We start from the raw sequence: 18,393 nt of genomic DNA, 5'->3' as shown, positions 1-18,393 counted from the left end.
CATTGGAGTATATCCTGTACAAATAGAGAAGAGATTTTGACCTAGAAGGAGACCTCTTATTAGTGAGCATACTTTTAAATTACAGTAGCTATCTGAAGCATCTTGACATATGATAGATAGCACTGTTGCTATATGGGTTTGATTCAACTTGTTACTTAGACAAGCAACCTCCCACCCCTATTTCTCAAGGAGAAACTCAAGATCTGATTTAACTTCATGCATGCCAGTTTGAATAAATCTGCTGTTTGTGATGCTGCTGTTGGTGTTACACTGGAGCATTTTGATGCAGTTTCAGCACTGCCCACATTGTAAGTGTCCCTTGCTTCCCAAACCCGGGTTCATCTGAGAGGCAATGAGTAACACATGGATCAGCATGCTGCCCTTTAGCAGCTGGTGCCATGCTTGTGCAAATTCACGGCATCAATTAGGTTGGAAAAGATATCTGAGATCATCGAGTCCAACCTATGACCAAACACCATCCTGTCAGCAGGACCAGAGCACTCAGTGCCACATCCTGTCTTTCCTTAAAAACTGCCAGGCCAAGGAGGCCACCACCTCCCGGGGCACCCCATTCCAATGTCTAATCGCTCCTTCGCGAAGAAACTCCTCCTAATGTCCAACGTCAACCTGCCGCGGCACACTTTAAGACTGTAGTAAAGACAATTCATATGATTGTGACGAGTTTAGATTTTTCTAAAAGTGGGTGCAGTACATGAAAAAGCAATAAAGCTACATGGGAGGGGAGAGAGGGAGAAGGGAATCCCATTTTAGCACGGGAAGGCCACCAGGCTGCTCCCGGCCTGTCCCCTCCCTCGCTCGCAGCTCTGTCCCGCCGCCCCGGCCCGCGGAGCCCTCACACTGCCGGCCCCGCCCCAAAGTGCGCCCGACCAATTGGGACTCGGCGGCCCCGCCCCTCGGGCCGCGGCAGCCAATGGGAGGCGCGGCGCGGCGCGCGTCCACCTGCGGCTGCGGGAGCACCTGAGCGGGCGAGAGGAGCCGACAAAACCCGTCGGAGCGGCGGGTGCGCGGCGCTGCTCCTCCCGACCCGCCCGGCCAGTCCTGCCGCCCGCTGCCTCCGCCAGACATGACACAGGACTACGACAAGTGAGTGAGCCGGGCGGGGGAAGAAGTACCGCGTCCGGTCCGACCGGTGCTGCCGCCCCGCCGGGGGGCTGCGGCGAGAGGGGCTCGCCGCCCGGGGGCCGGGCCGGAGCAGCCGCTCTCACGGGTCCGCCCCCCTGGCTCCTCTCTCTCGGGGGAGCACCCGGAGGCTGCGGCGAGGCGGGGCGGCGCGAACGGCGGGGGGAGCGGGGGCTGAGCCCCGGGGGGGAGCCGGCGGCGCAGCGGGGCGACCCCGGCGGCCACCCCGCCCCGCGGGGCGAGCGCTGGGGCTGGGCCGGCTTTGAAACCCGACACCCGCAGCGAGGCGTGGGGCCGCCCCCCGCCCAGCCGGGCCGCGCCTTAAATGCGGGCGGCGGTGGCGGCGGCCGCGCCGTCGGGAGGAGCTGCCGGGCCGAGGGAGCCGGGCTGAGCCCCCGCGCCGCTGCCCGGCGGCCGCAGCCGCCCCCATGGATTTCTACGAGGCGCATCCCTCCGGCAAGGTGGACTTCGGCAGGTAAGGGCGGCTCCCGGCCAGCTCGGCTGGGGCGACCCCGGAGTAGCCGAAGTTGGGTCCTGAACGAGTTAAACTGAGCTCGAGGTATGTGTGTTCTGTAACTCCGTGGTGTTGAGTACGAGACGTCGCCTTCAAGCGGATCCCAGGCTGTGTTTACGGACTCGGGTCTGTTGCTGCACTTGTCACCGTGTCCATCTGCTGACAGTGGCCGTGGACACCTGAGTGCCAGAAAATGGGGTAGCTCTGAAGTGATTTGCTTTCAAGAGCCGATTTAAAAATTTCTATGCTTTGAATGATTGGTGATTCAAATGCGCTCGTTTCCTAGGGAACGTGTAGGATTTTAAACCCAACTTTTTGTTTCAACATGCTACTTTCTAGGAAGAGGACTCCAATGCAGCAGCTCGCTTAACTCATGTCTCTGACTAGGATTTTTCATAGGTGTTTTTATTTCCAGTGACACTTAGTAGATGAGGTGGTAGCGGTTTGGGTACGTGCACTTTGCTGTTGTGGCGCAGCAGTGACAGCCATCGTGGTGCTGCCCCAGCGTTTGGGGCGAGCTCTGTGCAGCAGCGGGCACAGCGTGGCTGCGCGGCTCTGGGCTCACACGGTGACGGGGACAGGACCTGCAGCAGCGAAGGAGGGAGGAATCATTTCTGTGGTCTGAACACAGAGCATCCCAGGCTGGGGTATAGATCACAGGCAAAGAGTCACTGCTTTTTGTAGTATTTCTCTGCTCCCACTGTGGTCAAGTGGAAAGTATAATTGGGAAGTTATTAGAACTGCTCTATGAAGCTTAATTTTCTGCCTCTGCTGGACTTCTACCACTGTGTGAGCAGATCAGCATGCCGGTTATCTTCTAAAACGTAGGAAAAAAAGATGTGTTTGCCTTCTCTTATCAATATGTTCTCATTTTTGTGAAAGAAGCTGTGGTTCCCCTGAAGTAGGGAGTTCCTGCCAAACACTGCTTTTCTGGATAATTCTGTAGATAACTTTTGCTGTGCTTTTTTAGGTGGGTGGGTTACCTTTAGGCCAATGTGCATTGAATTTCGGTGTTTCAATGATAAAAAATCACACAGAAATACTTAGCTCTTGCATTTGCTAGGCTTCTGGCTAATTGAGGCTTTCGTTCTCAGTATTTTTGGTTTTCTGATGATTTTCCCTTCCCATGTGAGTATTGTGTTGCTGGAGGGAATCAGCATAGTGTTTTTGTGAGTTCAGCAAGGCTGACTTAGCCCTTCAGCTTGGTGGGGATGGATCAAGGGAACTGCACCCAGGTTACTTAAGTTGCCTTTTCCTCTGTGAGTCTTCCCATTTGCTATGGATATTTGAGGATTCCTTTACATTAAGAACAATAGCTTGTACCACGTCCCTAAAGAAAATTCTGCTTTCTCTTCTGTGGGTCGTCTCACTTTGATAGGAAGTAGCTGTCCTCTGCGTTTGGGTGTCTGTCTCAGTGTGTGCACAAATACGTATGAGGACCTAAAGAACAGGCTTGGTGCAAGAACTTGTCTCTTTTGTCATTTTTGTTTGCTCTTCTTTCAGCTACAGAATACTGATTTATAGCTACAAAGTGCTCTTACAAGTCCTGGAAACTCCCACTTGCTTTCAGTGCCTTCAGCTCAGCCAAGCTGTGCGACGGCAGCTCAGCAGGGTGACTTGTGTAACTGATAAAGCGTCGAATGCATAATTTGCTTTGCAATCTTTTTGGTAGAAGGTGGTGATAAATGTAGGATACTGCTAAGCTGATTATAGTGATTAGAGTATTTCACAACTTTCTATTTCACAACTTTTTGTATTTGTAGTATATTTCAGTCTCTGAATGTATCTGAAATAGATGAAAAGAAGGATTCCCTACTAGGAAAAGGATGTGAAGGTGTTTTTTTGGTGGTTTGTTTTTTTTTTTTTTTTTTTTTTTTTTGTGGGAGTAGTTGTTTTTAAATAACTACTTTTCTATTTTAACTGTAGCCAGTTCACCAAAAATGTCAAGTTTGGGATTATTAGGAAAGTTAAAAAGCCTCTCCTGCTCCCCCAGCCCATCTGCAGTAAACTAATGTTAAACTTGCACTGGAAAGAAAACTGAACTGGTTTAAAAGTCAGATTTAAAAATTACCTTGAGCTGACTTAAAAGAGGAAGCATATGTTTTACAATAGAACAGAAAAATATTATCTAGGCTGGCAGGACAACATTTTCTACACATCTTGCTCTTGTCTGTGGACAGAATCTCCAAGTAATTTTGGAGTTGGTTCCCAGCAATCTCCAAATGTTCAGAGTAAATATAATTTTATATATATATATATATACTACAGCACAAAGGGAATAACTCATCTTTTTCCTTTTTCTTCACTCATCTGAGTGTGTTTCAAACTAGTATGCTGGATTATTTTAACTGTAACTAGGCAGTAAGTTGGTTTTTTTCCCCCTTGTCAGGAAAAAACACTGCCTAATTGATTTGAACCCCCCTTTACCAATTTCCCCATGTCATCTGTAACTTATCAGTAGCTTCTAGGTGGCGTTTTTAGATTTGTTCTGAGAGTGAAGACACTTGAAAGCACTGGAGAAAAGAGATGTTTCGTTAATGCACGTTTTCTAGTTCCACATGGGAACTAGATCAGGTTGTGCCTTGGCAGTTTTACATGGGATGTGCTGGAGCTTTGTAGGTGGTTGGCCAGAAAGTGTGTTGCTGTTTCTGGGTTGGATTCAGAGCATGAGCAGGTCAGTTGTGCTCTTACATGGCTTTGTCTTTTTGTAGAGGCTGGTGTAATCCATCTGAGTTTGGTCAAATTAATCCTGATTTACTCTGAGCATGAGTGAGATCAGAATTAAGTTTCTGGGCTTCTTTTTGTGTTGACTAATCCTTGCAGTACACTGAATCAGAATATGAACCACTTGAAACGGGGGCAGCTAATTTTGAAGAACTTTTGGAATGTTTTTCATGTGTTCTAACAGGTGACTTTTTTTTTTTTATTTCTTCTTTTTTTTATGATTCAAGTAAAAGACCCGTGTTGGTTCTTCAGAATGACTCTCTCTACTCTCAGAGACGTCCTTACACCAATGAAGATGAGGCCTGGAAAACTTTTCTTGAAAATCCCCTCACAGCAGCTACCAAAGCTATGATGAGCATCAATGGGGATGAAGACAGTGCAGCTGCCCTCGGACTGCTCTATGATTACTACAAGGTAGATTGGCTTGGGTTTGCTCTGGTACCCAGCAGAGCTCGTGTTCCACCTGTGGAAAAGGTGTCATTTGCTAGAGGATGTTACAGAAGTTGTGAACAGATCACAAGGACTTTAAACAGTGTGGGTTTTAAATTGAAAAAACCCTATGTCTCTCTTTCTGAAAATTTGTTTTATTTTTAGCTCTGTAAAAAGATCTTGATGTAAAAGTTAAGTAGCACTTTGCTACTTTTCAACTTGAGTAGCACTTTTTCTGTTGACCCCAGGTTCTGCAAGTGGCAATGTCATAAAGAGTGACACTTTCGTACCATATCCCTGCCTGAATATATATATATACATGGAGTAAGAAACTCCTTTTACTCACAGGATCCCTAAGCTCAGCTGATACTAAGATACAGTTACAGGATTTTGGTGGTGTGTGGGGCTGAAGTGTCCACCGGAAAGAGTTGCTGTCTGCATCCCCCTAACTCTCAGTGAGCCTCAGCTGCTGTCATCTGTTAATCCTTTGATAGCAGTGATTGTCTTGCCCAGTGTTCGTGGCCTTCTTGGAGACCTGTGCCTTCCTAGGTGCTCACAGCTGAGCTGAGCAGTCAGAGAACATTCTGGTCTGCATGGGGTGCATTTTGCTGAGCTCTGTTTCCCGAATACCAAAAGTATAAGCTAGGATAGTTATCTCTAGCCAGGGCAGTGGGGACCAGCAGGCATTTCCAGGCAGGGAGGGGTCCTGCTTGTGTTGGGACGCCTATGTTATGGTGGCCTGGCTCACCGGGTGGAGATGCCTGTTGTTCCTTTGCTGAGCATGCAGGAAGGCCAGGAGGCTGACTTGGCTCTCCTGCCTGGCACTGTGGCTTGTGTCTTTTAACAGTGGTGAGTGCAGTTGCCAGCCTCAGTTGTGTTCTTGAAGCACTGGATGAGTTTGCCCGGTGCAGACAAAACCCTTGCCTGCCCTTTTAAGAGCTGAATATGTCTTACATACCGAAATATTCTTGTAATGCTTAATATGGAGATTAACACTCCACACACGCATGACAAAATGCCGCAGACTCACTGATGTGGATGTTATTCAGCTAGTTTTGTGAGAAAACTGCCTTTCTGCTTTGTGCGTGTGCTTTCTGTGCTTTTGGGGAAAAAAAAACCCAAACAACAACATGCTTTCACCAGAACAATTTTAATCCACAAGATCAATTTTGATTTCTAAACCTGTAGCTTACAAAAAGAATGTTGATGTTGATCCTTCATGCTCGGCAAAGCAGAAAGGATTTGCTGTACATTAATGCCTATTTCAGGGTTTCCTCTTATGTTTGGGTATCAGTGGGTGCACAGAAAAAATTGATGGAAGAACAGGTAGGCTGCACACTTGGATAAAGCAGAATGGCTGGAGGTTGAAAGATTTATTGAGGGCTGCTATGGAGTAATGTTATAGGGAGATGACGTCGAGGCATTTCTAATACGCTCCCTCTGCATATTAAAGGCAGCTGATGAGATCACCTTCCTATTAAAAAAACCCAAAACAATAAAACCAAAAAACTTCTGTTTCCTTCCATTTAACTACTGAGCTTGCTCAACTGTGGTTAATAAGGCTTTATAGGAAACAAATTTTGGATAAATTTCAGGAGTGTTGGCCGAACACAGGTTGGAAAACTCTTATTTTTCAGTGACTAGTTAGTGCTGGTCTCCCAGCAGTCTCCATCTAGAGGTTCTCCAAGTTTTGCTGGTTACTGTGGGAAATCAAAGAGTTCTGGTGTTTCTGGGGATTCCAGGTGTAAGAACGAGGACGTAGTTTCCAGTCAGAGCTGTGTAGAGAAGAACGCTGTTGGTGCCGGTGTGCCCTCAGCCTTTGCCTTCGTGCTGAAGTGGTTCCCCACCCTGCACCCAGGCTGGCAAATGGAGGCAGGATCTGAGCAGGCTTTGGTGAAGGAGCGTGGTGGGAGTTCACTCCTCCATACATACACCAGAAGATGTTTGCTTTGCTCGTTCAGGAGGCGTGATGAGGGTGACAAAAGTCCTAGGCCTTACGTGTGGGTTGGCAGGAGAGCTTGTGTGGACTTGCAGTGTGGCTGAGGGGACCTGAGCACCACAGGCTTGTGCCAGCAGCTGCAAGAGCTGTTTGGGTTGCTGGAGTGCTGGTTATGTGCTCCATGCAAGGAGCTGAGCCAGCACAGCTCCAAGAGTTCACCTTCTCCTGTGAGCCTTGGCCTTGCAGTGCAGCCAGGAAAATGGCATGTGTGTGGGCAAGGTGACTTGTTTGACTGATGTTGTGTTTTCAGGGCAAATCCTGTCTGTGGCATAAAATACAAGAAGTAATACTGAGCTGTCTTAAATCCAGAATGCTGGTTACATTTTGTTTATAAAAGTTTTAATATAGTTTTGGCCAGTGTGTTTTGTGTGGCCATACACAAATATGAGCTGTAGTGTCTCAGTATGTTTATTGGACATGTTCCTCCCCAAATTCCGTGATCACAGAGGAGAAAGGAGAGCCTCAACTGGTCTTAGAGGGAATGGCTTGGAGAGCACGTGTCCTTGGGGAAGTGGCTGTGGAACAGCATCTTTTCACAAGCTTTGAGCTCATCCAGCAAGCTGAACTCTGCCAGCCTGCAGAGGAGAAAACCTGCACTGCCAGAAAACCTTGGGAAATCTCCTCTTGGTCCTGCTCACCCCAGGACTGTGCTCCAGCCATGGATGGATCATTTTCTGCACTGGTGTTCTCACCACTGCTGCTGGCAGGAGCTCAGGGCTGACACATGTGAACTGAGTTGGCTGTGTAGGGGTCTGTGGGGCATCTCCTGGGGTTGGCCTGGCATCCAAAGCAAGGCTTCCTTAATTTGACCAAATTTTAAGGAGCTAATTTTTTTGTATGGGAGGAAGAATTGAATTATAGTATGTCTTAAATTTCTCAGGTTCCAAGGGAGAGGAGATCTTCAACAGCCAAGCCTGAGGTAGAACATCCTGAACAAGACCATAACAAAAGGTATTATTTTTTATTGTTGCTTCTCTATTTCCTCCATTGCCTCCTCAACCAGCAAAGCTGCTGAAGGAAAGTAACTTGCTGCAGTGTGGAGAGAAATTGTTAGCTTTTACTCTGTGCCTCTGTGTTGCCTCAGGAACAGGATGGGGATTGAACCATGGTGTGAAGAGCTGGGGCTCAAACTGCTGCTTAATGCCATCCATCTGCTTTTGGTGTACTGATGTCATATAGTCAGCCCAGCAAAAGCTGCTCTCTAACTCTAGGTGCAGGCATCCCCCCAGGCTGCAGTCACTGGTGACACTTTCCATTTTTCATGGAGTTACTTCTGTTGCTCTCTGCTGATTTTTGTTCTCAGGTGCCAGCAGCATTGCTGTGTCATGCATGGGCCAGTTGGGAAGCTCTTCAAAGTGCTTGTGATTTGGTTTTGTATTGTCTGGGGACTTCCTTTGTGTTCTCTGGAACCTCTGTCTGGTTTCCCCTACCTGCCTTCCCTCTCTCATGCCTCCCAAGCAGATTTTACTGATTAGGTAAATATAACAAATGGGAGGTTCACTCAAGCCAGTTTCCACTCCTACCATCCTCTTCTTTGGACAGACTAGAATGCTTTAAGGACCTGAGGTGAGGTTTTGTGGTGTGGCTGAACTGAGTGAGTGACTTGTTGTCGAGAAGAGCAGACGGGTTCCCAGCCATGTGTTCCCACTGCTCCTCTTGAACCAGATTGGGTCTCACACTGATCCATCACCAAACAGGGAAGGAAAAGCTGGCTAGTTTTCTGCCAGCCAGGCAAGCTGAACTGGCTCACCAAGGAGGCAGGGGAAATGTCTGAATTGGTGTAAAGGAGGGGGCAGGACCAATTGGTGGGGAGGGAGAAAGAGAGGGCAGGCTGACTTAGTGGTTACTAGCCATGAGGTCAGCTCAGCCACAGATCTCAGTGCTGTCCTGGCAGAAATGAGTGTGGTGGGGTGGAGAGTGGCAAGTCATGCAAACCACTCCCAGGAGTCCTGGTGCAAACCACTCCCAGGAGTCCTGGTGCGGATTTTCTTGGGGGATTGTGCATGAAACGAGGGGTGTAATTTCCCTATTAGTGCTTCCCAGGTGGTGCATAGTCCTGGGGCAGAGGAGCAGCAACCTTGCTGTCAGTCCTTCTCCCTCTGCCAAAGAGCAGCTTCGTGGAGCCTGTGTGTGCCACTGTGTGGTGGGAAGTGCTTAGGTTTGGTCTGCTGTTTTCCAGGCAGTGAGGATCTGGGCTGTGAACCCTCACCCTTTGCTCCAGGGTGATTACTCTCCAAGGTGGGATGATTAACAGTGGGAGAGGAGTTATGGGGTTTTTTTAATGAGTTTCTCAGCTTTTCTGGTTAGGATTGAGCTGCAGGAGCAGGAGAGTTTGTGTCAGCTGTCTTTGTCCAAAAGGTTGAAAAGCTTTTCTAGCTCTTGTTTATTGAGAAAATAAGCTGTATAATTTATACCTGATTTCTTTTTGCCCTTTTAAGGAACAGCATCCCAAACGTGACAGAACAATCACTCATTTCTGCTGGAGAAAACAGGGTCCAGGTTCTGAAAAATGTGCCTTTCAATATTGTACTTCCACACACCCCCCAGATGGGCATGGACAAGCGAGGCCACCTCACGACCCCTGACACGACGGTGACGGTTTCCATTGCCACCATGCCCACGCACTCCATCAAGACGGAGACGCAGGCGCACGGCTTTGCCGTGGGCATCCCGCCCGGCGTGTACCACCCCGAGCCGCCCGAGCGCGTGGTGGTCTTCGACAGGAACCTCAACCCCGAGCAGTTCAGCTCCAGCACGCAGCCCCAGAACTCGCAGAGGCGAACGCCAGACTCCACCTTCTCGGAGACGTTCAAGGAGGGTGTGCAAGAGGTACCAGGAGAGGCAGCTGCTGTGTGTCTGTCTGTCTGTCTTGATCTGGATGGAGAGGTTCACTTCTGTCTTTAACTGTTCTTGTTACATGACAGAAAGCTGTCCAGTGGCTTAGAAATAGAAGGCTTTCCCAGAAAAGTGCATAATTAAAACTTGGTAAATAGAACCTTCGCAACATGCAGTCATTATCAAAAGTGAATGACTAATCTGACTAGTGACAGAGGCTTTGGCTTGCAGAGTGTGGAAATAGTTATCTCGATCCATAGAGCCAGGTTTTGCAAGAGTTCAGCACTCTGTGGTGCCTTTGCAGGTACCAAAGTGAAGTGACTGTATGTAAGCTTCCTTACTGCCAGTTTCTAGGTGTGGTGTGTGTCCATAGAAAACAGTTGGATTATGTAGGGCCCTTGAGTGAGAAAATCTATGGGTTTTGTTTTATGATACCAACTGAAAATAGCAGTGTAACCATGTTTTGATTTTTAAGCCAAACCTCAAAGAGCTGTGTAGCTCTACCCTTTGAGATTTGGGAAAGCATTAAAATTTTGCCTTAAGCTGACTTGGAAAGCTTACGAGATGTTGTGCTTAGTTGACACCCAGAAGTTTTGGATTAAAACACTTGAATAGTGTCCTGTTTGTTGAAACCAAAAATCAGTTATCTGGTGAACAATTTGCCTGACAGAAGTTCTGTGGTAAGGAGTATCTATTTAGTATTGACATTTCTTTTTGCTGAAGTGTTAATTGTTGTTTTGTCTACTCCAGGTTTTCTTTCCTACTGAACTGAATCTCCGAATGGCCAACATGAATTCAGAAGATTATGTTTTTGACAGCATTTCTGGGTAATGATTTAAGGCTCCTATTTGCCCATATCCTCCTATTCTCTTAGTTGTCCATGAGCAAGCAGTACAACTCATGCCAGTTTGCACCAAGTCACAGTTGGATTTTGAGGGGGCATGTGCATCTCAAACCCACAATTGTCTGCTTTTTTGAATTTCACAGTTGAAAATTGTAGCTGTAAAGATAATATTGTATATCTAAAGAAAACAAATACTTTAAAGAAAACTACCTGGAGGACTGTAAATACCACCCATCTTCAGTTACGGTCCTTGCACCAAATCTGTGTCCCATGGGAAGAGGCAGTACTGTCTGGGAGTGATCTGGGAGTTTGCTTCCATCTGTGTCCCCCTCCCTGGTGTGCTTGTCTTGCTCTCAGTCTGCTGGAAATCTACATCAAAAACAGGAGAAATAAAACTCACCTGAACTCTGGAGGAGCAACTTGTTTGATAGTTGCAGTTGACTGAGAGGGTGATGGCCACTGAGTAGCTTATTAACTTGTGAATTTAATTAAATTGCTAATAGATACTTTTCTGTTCATTGAGGGCAGCTTGCTGCTCTCAGCCTGAATAGGGACCTTCCAGTCTTGCCTGCTGATGTGTCTTAGGATTTAGCTTGCCAAGAACTTCTCTTAAAATGTTCATTCATGAAGGAAATGGTTGGAAAAGGGGCTCGTCCTGTTTTCCAACTTCTTTGCGTGTTGATGGCTTAATGAGTCAGCTAACGACTTTGGAATTTCTCCAAATTAAATGTGGAACGTTTAATCAGCTTTCCAGGAAAATGCCTTAGCAATCACTACCCTCTTCACTCTATAGGAATAACTTTGAATACACTCTGGAAGCCTCCAAGTCCCTCCGACAGAAGCCTGGGGACAGCACAATGACTTACCTGAATAAAGGTCAATTTTACCCAATCACGCTGAAAGAAGTCAGCAGCACGGAAGGAATCCACCACCCCATCAGTAAAGTCCGAGTGAGTGGCAGCACTTGTGGTTTCTTGGGAGGGAGGGTGTGCACCGTGGTAACCTTAAAGTGCAGCAATCTCGACCAGAGCATCAGCACAAAGGCCAGCTTAGCTGTGCTCTTACGTCAGTGCTCGTTCCTTTGCTGTCCACCTACTGCCAGGCCAGCCCAGCTTGGCTCAGACTGTTAAGAAGTAGTGTCAGCACTTGTGTAAAGGTGATGCAACACCTGGAATGAGATCCTTGAATTCTGGTTAGGAGAGCAGTTCTGCTCATCTCTGTTTATGACCCAGAAAGTGCTGTTGTCTGCCTTCCTGTTTGGCAATGGTGTTCCAGGTATACTGTAGTGCCTCAAGTGGAAAAGCCTAAAGCTCCAAACCAAATGTACTCTCTGGCCTTTTCTTTATTTATCTTTCATGTTTTTGTTTGGTTTTTTTTTTTTTAATCTTTCCCTCTCTCCTTTCAGAGTGTCATTATGGTTGTGTTTGCTGAAGACAAAACAAGGGAAGATCAGCTCAGGCACTGGAAATACTGGCACTCAAGACAGCACACAGCCAAACAAAGATGCATTGACATAGGTAAGGAACACTCTCATTGCTGATGTCAGACTTAAGACTTAATTCCTTGGCAAGGTTCCGTTTTCTGCCAAAGCTTTGTTATTTTAAGGAACTTCTGGATCCCTCTCTGCCTCCATAGCTTTGCTGAAAGCCCAGAGATGGTTTGTGATTGGAACTAATGCTGTAGTTTTTAGAACTTATTAAAGAGGCTGATTTTTTTTTTTTAGTATTTTGATTGATGGGTTTTGTCTTGGGAAATCCAACAATCCCCTCCATACAACAGGTTTTCTTAGAATATCCTGGTACTTGTAGCTAAGTCACAGCTTGTAGTCCCAGTGGCTGTCCTAAATATTGTGTTTCTTCAAAGGACAAGATCCTTGTAGGAATACCTCGAGCCTAATGATCCTCCTTCCCACAGCTTTGCTCACAACTTGTCTTTGGTACATGTAAAAAAAGAAAACACTGCAAATTTCCACTTGCCTCCAGACAAGGCTGGGGCTGGCTGGGCTCCAGCCTTCTCTGGCTGAAGGCTGGGCTGTACTCCTGGTCCCTTCCTTCTGTGAATCAAAGCAGGGATTAATCACTTGGCACTTAAAGCAGACGCGCATGCAAATCTTTGTTTGTTATTGAAGGAGTTTTGTTGAGAGCTTATGTCCTTGCCATACAGGGTAGAGTTTCCCGCACATAGCATGGAATACCTCATATTTGAGATCTGCCTTTGTCACTGCAGTTTCTAGTTTAGAATTTTTGCAAGTTCCATTTTGCTCCTTCCTCCTGTTTGTTGAGGGGTTTTTGTGTGTGAGAACCATTTCCAGCCTGTTTAAAAATCCATTCCTGAGGTACAGTTTAGCTTTTTTTTGCCCCCCAAGGGGCTGCTGAAGAGGTACAGTTTCTGGCTGCTTCATGTGATTAAGAACTCAGGTAATATCTCTTCTTCCTCCCTCATGAACCCTTCTGTGTGACAGCTGACTATAAGGAGAGCTTCAACACCATCAGCAACATTGAGGAGATCGCCTACAATGCAATATCCTTCACCTGGGACATCAACGAGGAAGCAAAGGTATGTGACCACGATTGTATTTCCTGTCCTTTGAGCAGATTCAGGGGCTGGGGGAAGGGAAGGGTGTGTGGCCTACCTGGTGATTAGCATGTAACAAGTTTGTTTACGCTCCTACATTAGGCAAAACCTTCTGGCTATTTCTTAAGAGGGTTTGCATGTGCAACTGGGAGAGCTTTGCAACTGCTTTAGGGTTCTTGGCAGAAGTGACTGCCTGAGAGACAAGTACTGACAGAAGGAAGCACAGAGGGAGCGTTCTGGAGTAGAGGAGGTGTGAGGGAGGTGTAGGGGGCAGCTGCAGGGGAGCTGGGGCTCCAGCCATGGCCTTGCCTTCCACCAGAGAGGGAGCAGCTGCGGCATGCATTGCTTAAACCGCGGATCCCAACACCCAGTGACCTATTTTTAACTAGAACAGCCTCCTGGTGAACTCTGGTTTGATCTTTCCTCAGAGCTGTGGGTGCTTTTGTAGGTGTCTAGGTACTGGAAGCTTCCCTGGCTAGTAGCTTACTGCAGCTGTTTGAGCCACTCTGGCTGCTGGAAAAGGCTTGTGTACCTTGTAGGTTCAAGGAAAAGTCAAAGCGTGGAGCCAACCCAGTTCTAGAGGCATTTCTCACTGGTTAGCCGGTAGAGTCAAAGTGAAGGAATTTTCTTTTGAGAATTCCATTACTGCCTGGGTTTTCTTTAAAAATTGGGAGTGGTTTCCATTCATTTTTGGAGACTGGCTGTTTCTTTGGCAGTGCTAGTAAGTGGTACCAGCAAGCAGTCCCAGTAGTCACCAGCATCACAAGGACAAACACTGATGGCTGCAGGGTGCCATGTCTAGGGAGAGCCTGGCTTGGGGGAGCATGGGAACTCTCAGCAAAGAACACAGCTCCTTCTCTGGAGCTGTGTGTGCTCCTGCTGTGCAGGAGGAGCAAGGGCTGCTGTCACTGCACAGAGCTTGCTGTCATCACAAACTGTGCGCTGTCCTGCACAAGGGCTGTGGAGAAAATACTGCATGGAGACTGCTGCTAGGTTTCAGCTCTGTGGGAGGAGTTTGGGATGCGTAGCAGACAGCAGTGAGGAGCTGTGTGTGTGCTGCTGCTGAAAGTTCTGCTTTGCAATGTGTGGGATGTTACTTTTGAGTCTGGTGTTGGGTACCAGGATTCCCTTTTCAGCAGATTTGGCTTCAGTCGGCTTGAGAGGGCTGGCAGGGAGGGCCTTATCTGCTGGAGGATGCTAAAAGGCTGACATGATTTCTAAAACATGAAGCACTTCACTGTGTGAACAAACAGAAGAGCTGTCAAAAGCAGTCATTAAGTATTATCCTGCTGCCATAGCCAGTCAAACATTTAACAAACGCAGGGAGTCGGTGTCTAGGAGGTATGCAAAGGCTTAGGATTTGCACACAGGGGTGGATCATGCAGGCAGGACAATGCAAGTCCTCAAGGAGCTGGAAGCACTTTGTGCAGCTGCCTCTCTGCTGGCTGAGCCACTCTGCAGCAGTAGGGACGGGCCATTAACTCAGGAGCAGGGCTCACAGCTGGTGCTGAGAGCTTTGTGGCTGCCCCAAGGAAAGCCATCCCTTCCTACCGGGTGGCTATTGCCAAGTTACTCTACAGACCCTTGAATGAATAGTTTCAGTGTATAATCAAATTGCCAATAGCATCTTGAAAAGGTCTGAAGGACCCTCTTGGTGGTATTTGACCTCATGGCTCAACTTCATGGGATGAAATGGTATGGGGAGCTGTGAGACAGACTTTTTTAGCTACAGAGGCAAATTTGCCTCCAGATTCACAGTCTTAGTGTGTGAGATCCATATACTGAGAGTCCTGGTTTATATGAACTTTCAGAGGGGGCTGTTGATAGCAAATATGCAAGCCTTGACTCTTGGGATCAGAATCATATTAAGACAAAACCACCCTCGATTTCAGTATTTAAAGAATTGGCATTTTTAGCAAGGGCTCCATGTTCTTAAATGTCAGTTTAACTTCATGTTTTCCCTGAGTGGATGTGTTTTCTCAGTGACTGAATTTCTCACCAGAAGATCTGCAGTTCTTTCTCTACTTCTGATCTTATCAGGAAATGTCTGAGCCAATTTCAACAATTTTTATTGCATGGTTCATTTACCTTGTATGCTCTTGCTCTCTCTTTTCCTTTCCCTCCCTTCCCCCCATCCCCTGACAGCAGTCTTAAAGTATATGAAGAAAGCTAGGAACAGATAGAGTGGAGTTTCTGATGTTACAGAAATTCCTTCACAGCAATAAATACAGTGTTTATATTTAATAACAGCAGAAGTGCTGCATGGACAGTATGTTTAACCAGCCAGCAAGCCTTGATCATTAGAAATTTGCTTCCTGAGCCCTAGAGTTACCTGGACCAGTGCCAGGGGATTCTTCTGGGCTTGCTGCTTCTCCCGTTTCCCTCTTGCTTTTCCTTCCAGTTTGCTGTGGAAATGATTTGATCCTGTGCAGCCATGTCAAATGGGAGGTGATGAGGCTCTGTGTCTGGGCTCTCTGATGTAGTTACTCATTTGGACACGCAGGGTGTGTGTCAGATTGAAGCAGAAATAGCATATTATCACAAGGGGTTGCCCGTAGCAGCTCTGATGTGTTTGCCTTCTTGTGGGGATGTACAGGAATATTGCACCTCTGCCAGTGTGTGTGTTCAGGAGGGTGTCACCTGCCTGAGAGTAGTTTGCCAGTGCCCTTGGGGCACTAAGGGGGTTTAGTAAACTGCACCTTTCTGGTGAAGAAACGCTTTTTTCATACAATACAAGTCATGTGCTCCTTCTCTAGAAAGGAATTTCCCAGCTGTATTGTGCTGGGAGAGCAGAGAGCAAGGCCAGGGCTCTGGTTGCTGGACACATTGGACAGCCTGGCTCTGCACAGCTGGAATTGTCCCACAGCTGCCTGCATTGCTGTGCTGTTAGTGAGCCCTTGGGTGTAGAAACCAGGGATATTTCATGCATGACAAACACTGCCCACTCTGGGACCTGACTGTGTCCATGGATTTCAGAGCAAATGTGCTTCTCTCTGGCTGCTCCTCTCTGCCCTCTTCTGTTGTTTTGGGACATCACAGGAGCTGCTGGAAGCAGCCACTTCTCAACAGAGGCTGCTTTAAGTATTCTCTGACCTTTGCAAAAGAGTGTTCAAGCTGGAAAAGAGCCCAGCATCCAAAGCCTCCTTGCTCTGAGACAGTGGAGGGAATGAGGACTGGGGAGGAAGGCCAGACTTGGAAAGAGGCAACCTGCCCTGAAGTGGTTCTGTTGAGATTTGAAGGAGAGTGAGAGTGGGATTAGAAGGATTGTCAGGAGACACTGCAGAGGGGGGTAAGCAGTGATTCAGGTGGGCTTTCAGATGTCAGTGTTAGGGGTGAGGTCTGATCCCATCACCTGCCAGAGCAGGACAAGGGAATAGTTGAATGGGGAGGCAGTCATGCTTTGTGAGCAGAAAAGGGAAGAGGGTGGACTAGAAAATCAGTTGATGACTGATGGGTTGTTGAATGGGGTATTTAAGAAAGCCAGTGTAGCTCCTCAATCAGGAGCCATCCTGCTGGAGTGGAAGCATGATCTGATGAGATGTGTAGCTGAGTTACCCTGAGGCTTGTGGAGACTTCAAACAGTTTCCCACCCCATGATGGATGTCTGCCGTGGGCAGACAGTCAAGGTGGGGTTCTTCTGCAGAGAAGCTTTCAGATGTCTGAACACAAGCTCGTCATCTGTTGCATCTATGACTTCATTAGGGTGTCTAGAGCTGGGGTGCAGCTTTCTCTAGAGGTGTCTGCCCCTTCCTGTTCACTGCGCAGGCTTGGCTGTCTTTGAAATGTGGGGATGTTAGAAGTTGGGAATAGGAATCCTTGCAGCTCTTTTTGTGTCTGTGTCCCCCATGTCAGTCAGAGTAAATGGTTGTAGTTTCAGGTCACAAGTTTTTGAGGCTGGGATCCATCTCTTCCCAGGTCTGTACAACATGCCAGGCCCTCCTTTTCTTGGTTGGAAGCCAATAAAGGTCTTTTAATGAAGATTGCCACTATGTGTGCAGCTAAATGCACGTTTCATACTGCCCTTCCTAACGTTGGCTGTTGTCCTGTTATCTCTGCTATGTTACCCGTTAGGCTGCAAAGCAAATTCTGTCCCTTAACTCTGGCCTGGGGACATGGCCTGCTCTCAGGTCAGTGGCACTTGAACAATCTGGACAGATTGGTTTCCCCAGGGTTAACTGGCTTTGCTGGATCCTGCTTTGCTCAAATCCTGTCTGAGCTCTTGCCCTGTGGAGCAGGAGGGTTGGGGCCTCTTGTCTGAACAGGGTGAATTGTTGTCTGCACAGTGACTGCAAGAGCCTCCTGCCCGTTTCTGGAGCTCTGACAGGGCAGGGATCCTGCCCTTGTGCTGGGGCACCCCTTCTGAAAGGCAGCATTGCTTCCAGCAGCTCCCAGAGAAGGGCCCCGTGGAGGTCTTTGATCTGGCTTGCTATAGGCTGGGTAATGGGACTGCAGCCAAAAATGATGTCACTGCACATTAAGGGTTCTATTGTCCTCCTACTCCTTCCCTCCCAAAAAAAAAAGTCATTGTAAGCCAGATGCTGTGTGAAAAAACTCATTCTACTAAAAGGGAATACACGGAGAGAGTGTAACAGGTATTTTGAGCTCAAGAATATTGTGACAGAGCTTTTTGCTGCCTTTCACCAAAGAGAAGATGCTGTAGTGTCTCTTAATTGATGCCCTGAATGACAGAGCAATTAAAGAGTACTTTTTTATTACTTTTTTTGGTCCAAGAAGAGTGGAATGGTCCTAATATGGTAATTTGCATCCAATTTGGGATAGCCTTTTGAAATAGAAATTTAGGCAATAAGAATGGTCTTCTTGGCAGATCCTCCTGTGTGTTGGCAAGATTATTTTGTTTAGAGGAGTTCAGTTTTTGGAGAGGGTGGATCTCTTGCTACAACTTGAAGTGAGACTGGGTGGTACACTACTGATTTATTTTAGGAGCTTATTCTAGCCTAATCCTCCCTTGGTGTTCACTATAGAAAGAATTTAAACTTTTTTGATTGATGAATATTGCATCCATTTATATGGATGCCATTGTAATGAAGCAGCAGTCATATGCCTCATTAAAGAAGGTGTTGCCACCTTCAGCAGCATTGAGGAGGTACAGGTTTGACTAGTTGGAAATGAAACTCTGAAATGTGATGAGTCAAACATACTTAAAGGAAAGAGATTGGTGTGAAGCCAAGGCTGCAGACCACAAATACTTTGAGGCAGATACGCAGGGCCTTTGGAGCAGTGACTGAGGAAAGTCATAGCAAGTATTGCTTACCTGCCTCTTAACACTGACCTCTCCCTGCTCTGTCCTGGGCTTTGTGGAAAACAAGCACGTGC

At 47.2% G+C, this 18,393-nt stretch overlaps 1 protein-coding gene across 2 annotated transcripts in view; it reads left to right on the top strand.

Moving 5' to 3' along the window:
• Positions 1-782: 782 nt before the first annotated feature.
• GRHL1 (grainyhead like transcription factor 1) overlaps positions 783-18,393 on the top strand; it is a 41,135-nt gene continuing 23,524 nt past the window's right edge. The window contains exons 1-8 of one of the 2 annotated variants that reach the window (XM_074538112.1): positions 783-1,104; positions 4,606-4,792; positions 7,687-7,757; positions 9,245-9,635; positions 10,392-10,468; positions 11,279-11,435; positions 11,891-12,002; positions 12,947-13,041. In XM_074538112.1, the coding sequence (XP_074394213.1) occupies positions 1,085-1,104; positions 4,606-4,792; positions 7,687-7,757; positions 9,245-9,635; positions 10,392-10,468; positions 11,279-11,435; positions 11,891-12,002; positions 12,947-13,041 (1,110 nt within the window). In that variant the 5' untranslated portion in view covers positions 783-1,084. Of the gene's footprint in view, positions 1,105-1,216; positions 1,616-4,605; positions 4,793-7,686; positions 7,758-9,244; positions 9,636-10,391; positions 10,469-11,278; positions 11,436-11,890; positions 12,003-12,946; positions 13,042-18,393 lie in introns of those variants that run through there. The other variant, XM_074538111.1, reaches the window with a different exon arrangement.

Source organism: Zonotrichia albicollis, chromosome 3 (genome assembly GCF_047830755.1).
Source record: "Zonotrichia albicollis isolate bZonAlb1 chromosome 3, bZonAlb1.hap1, whole genome shotgun sequence".
Taxonomy (NCBI): Eukaryota; Metazoa; Chordata; class Aves; order Passeriformes; family Passerellidae; genus Zonotrichia; species Zonotrichia albicollis.
Note: the sequence above shows the minus strand (reverse complement) of the source record. Positions and strands in the feature narration are given on the sequence as shown.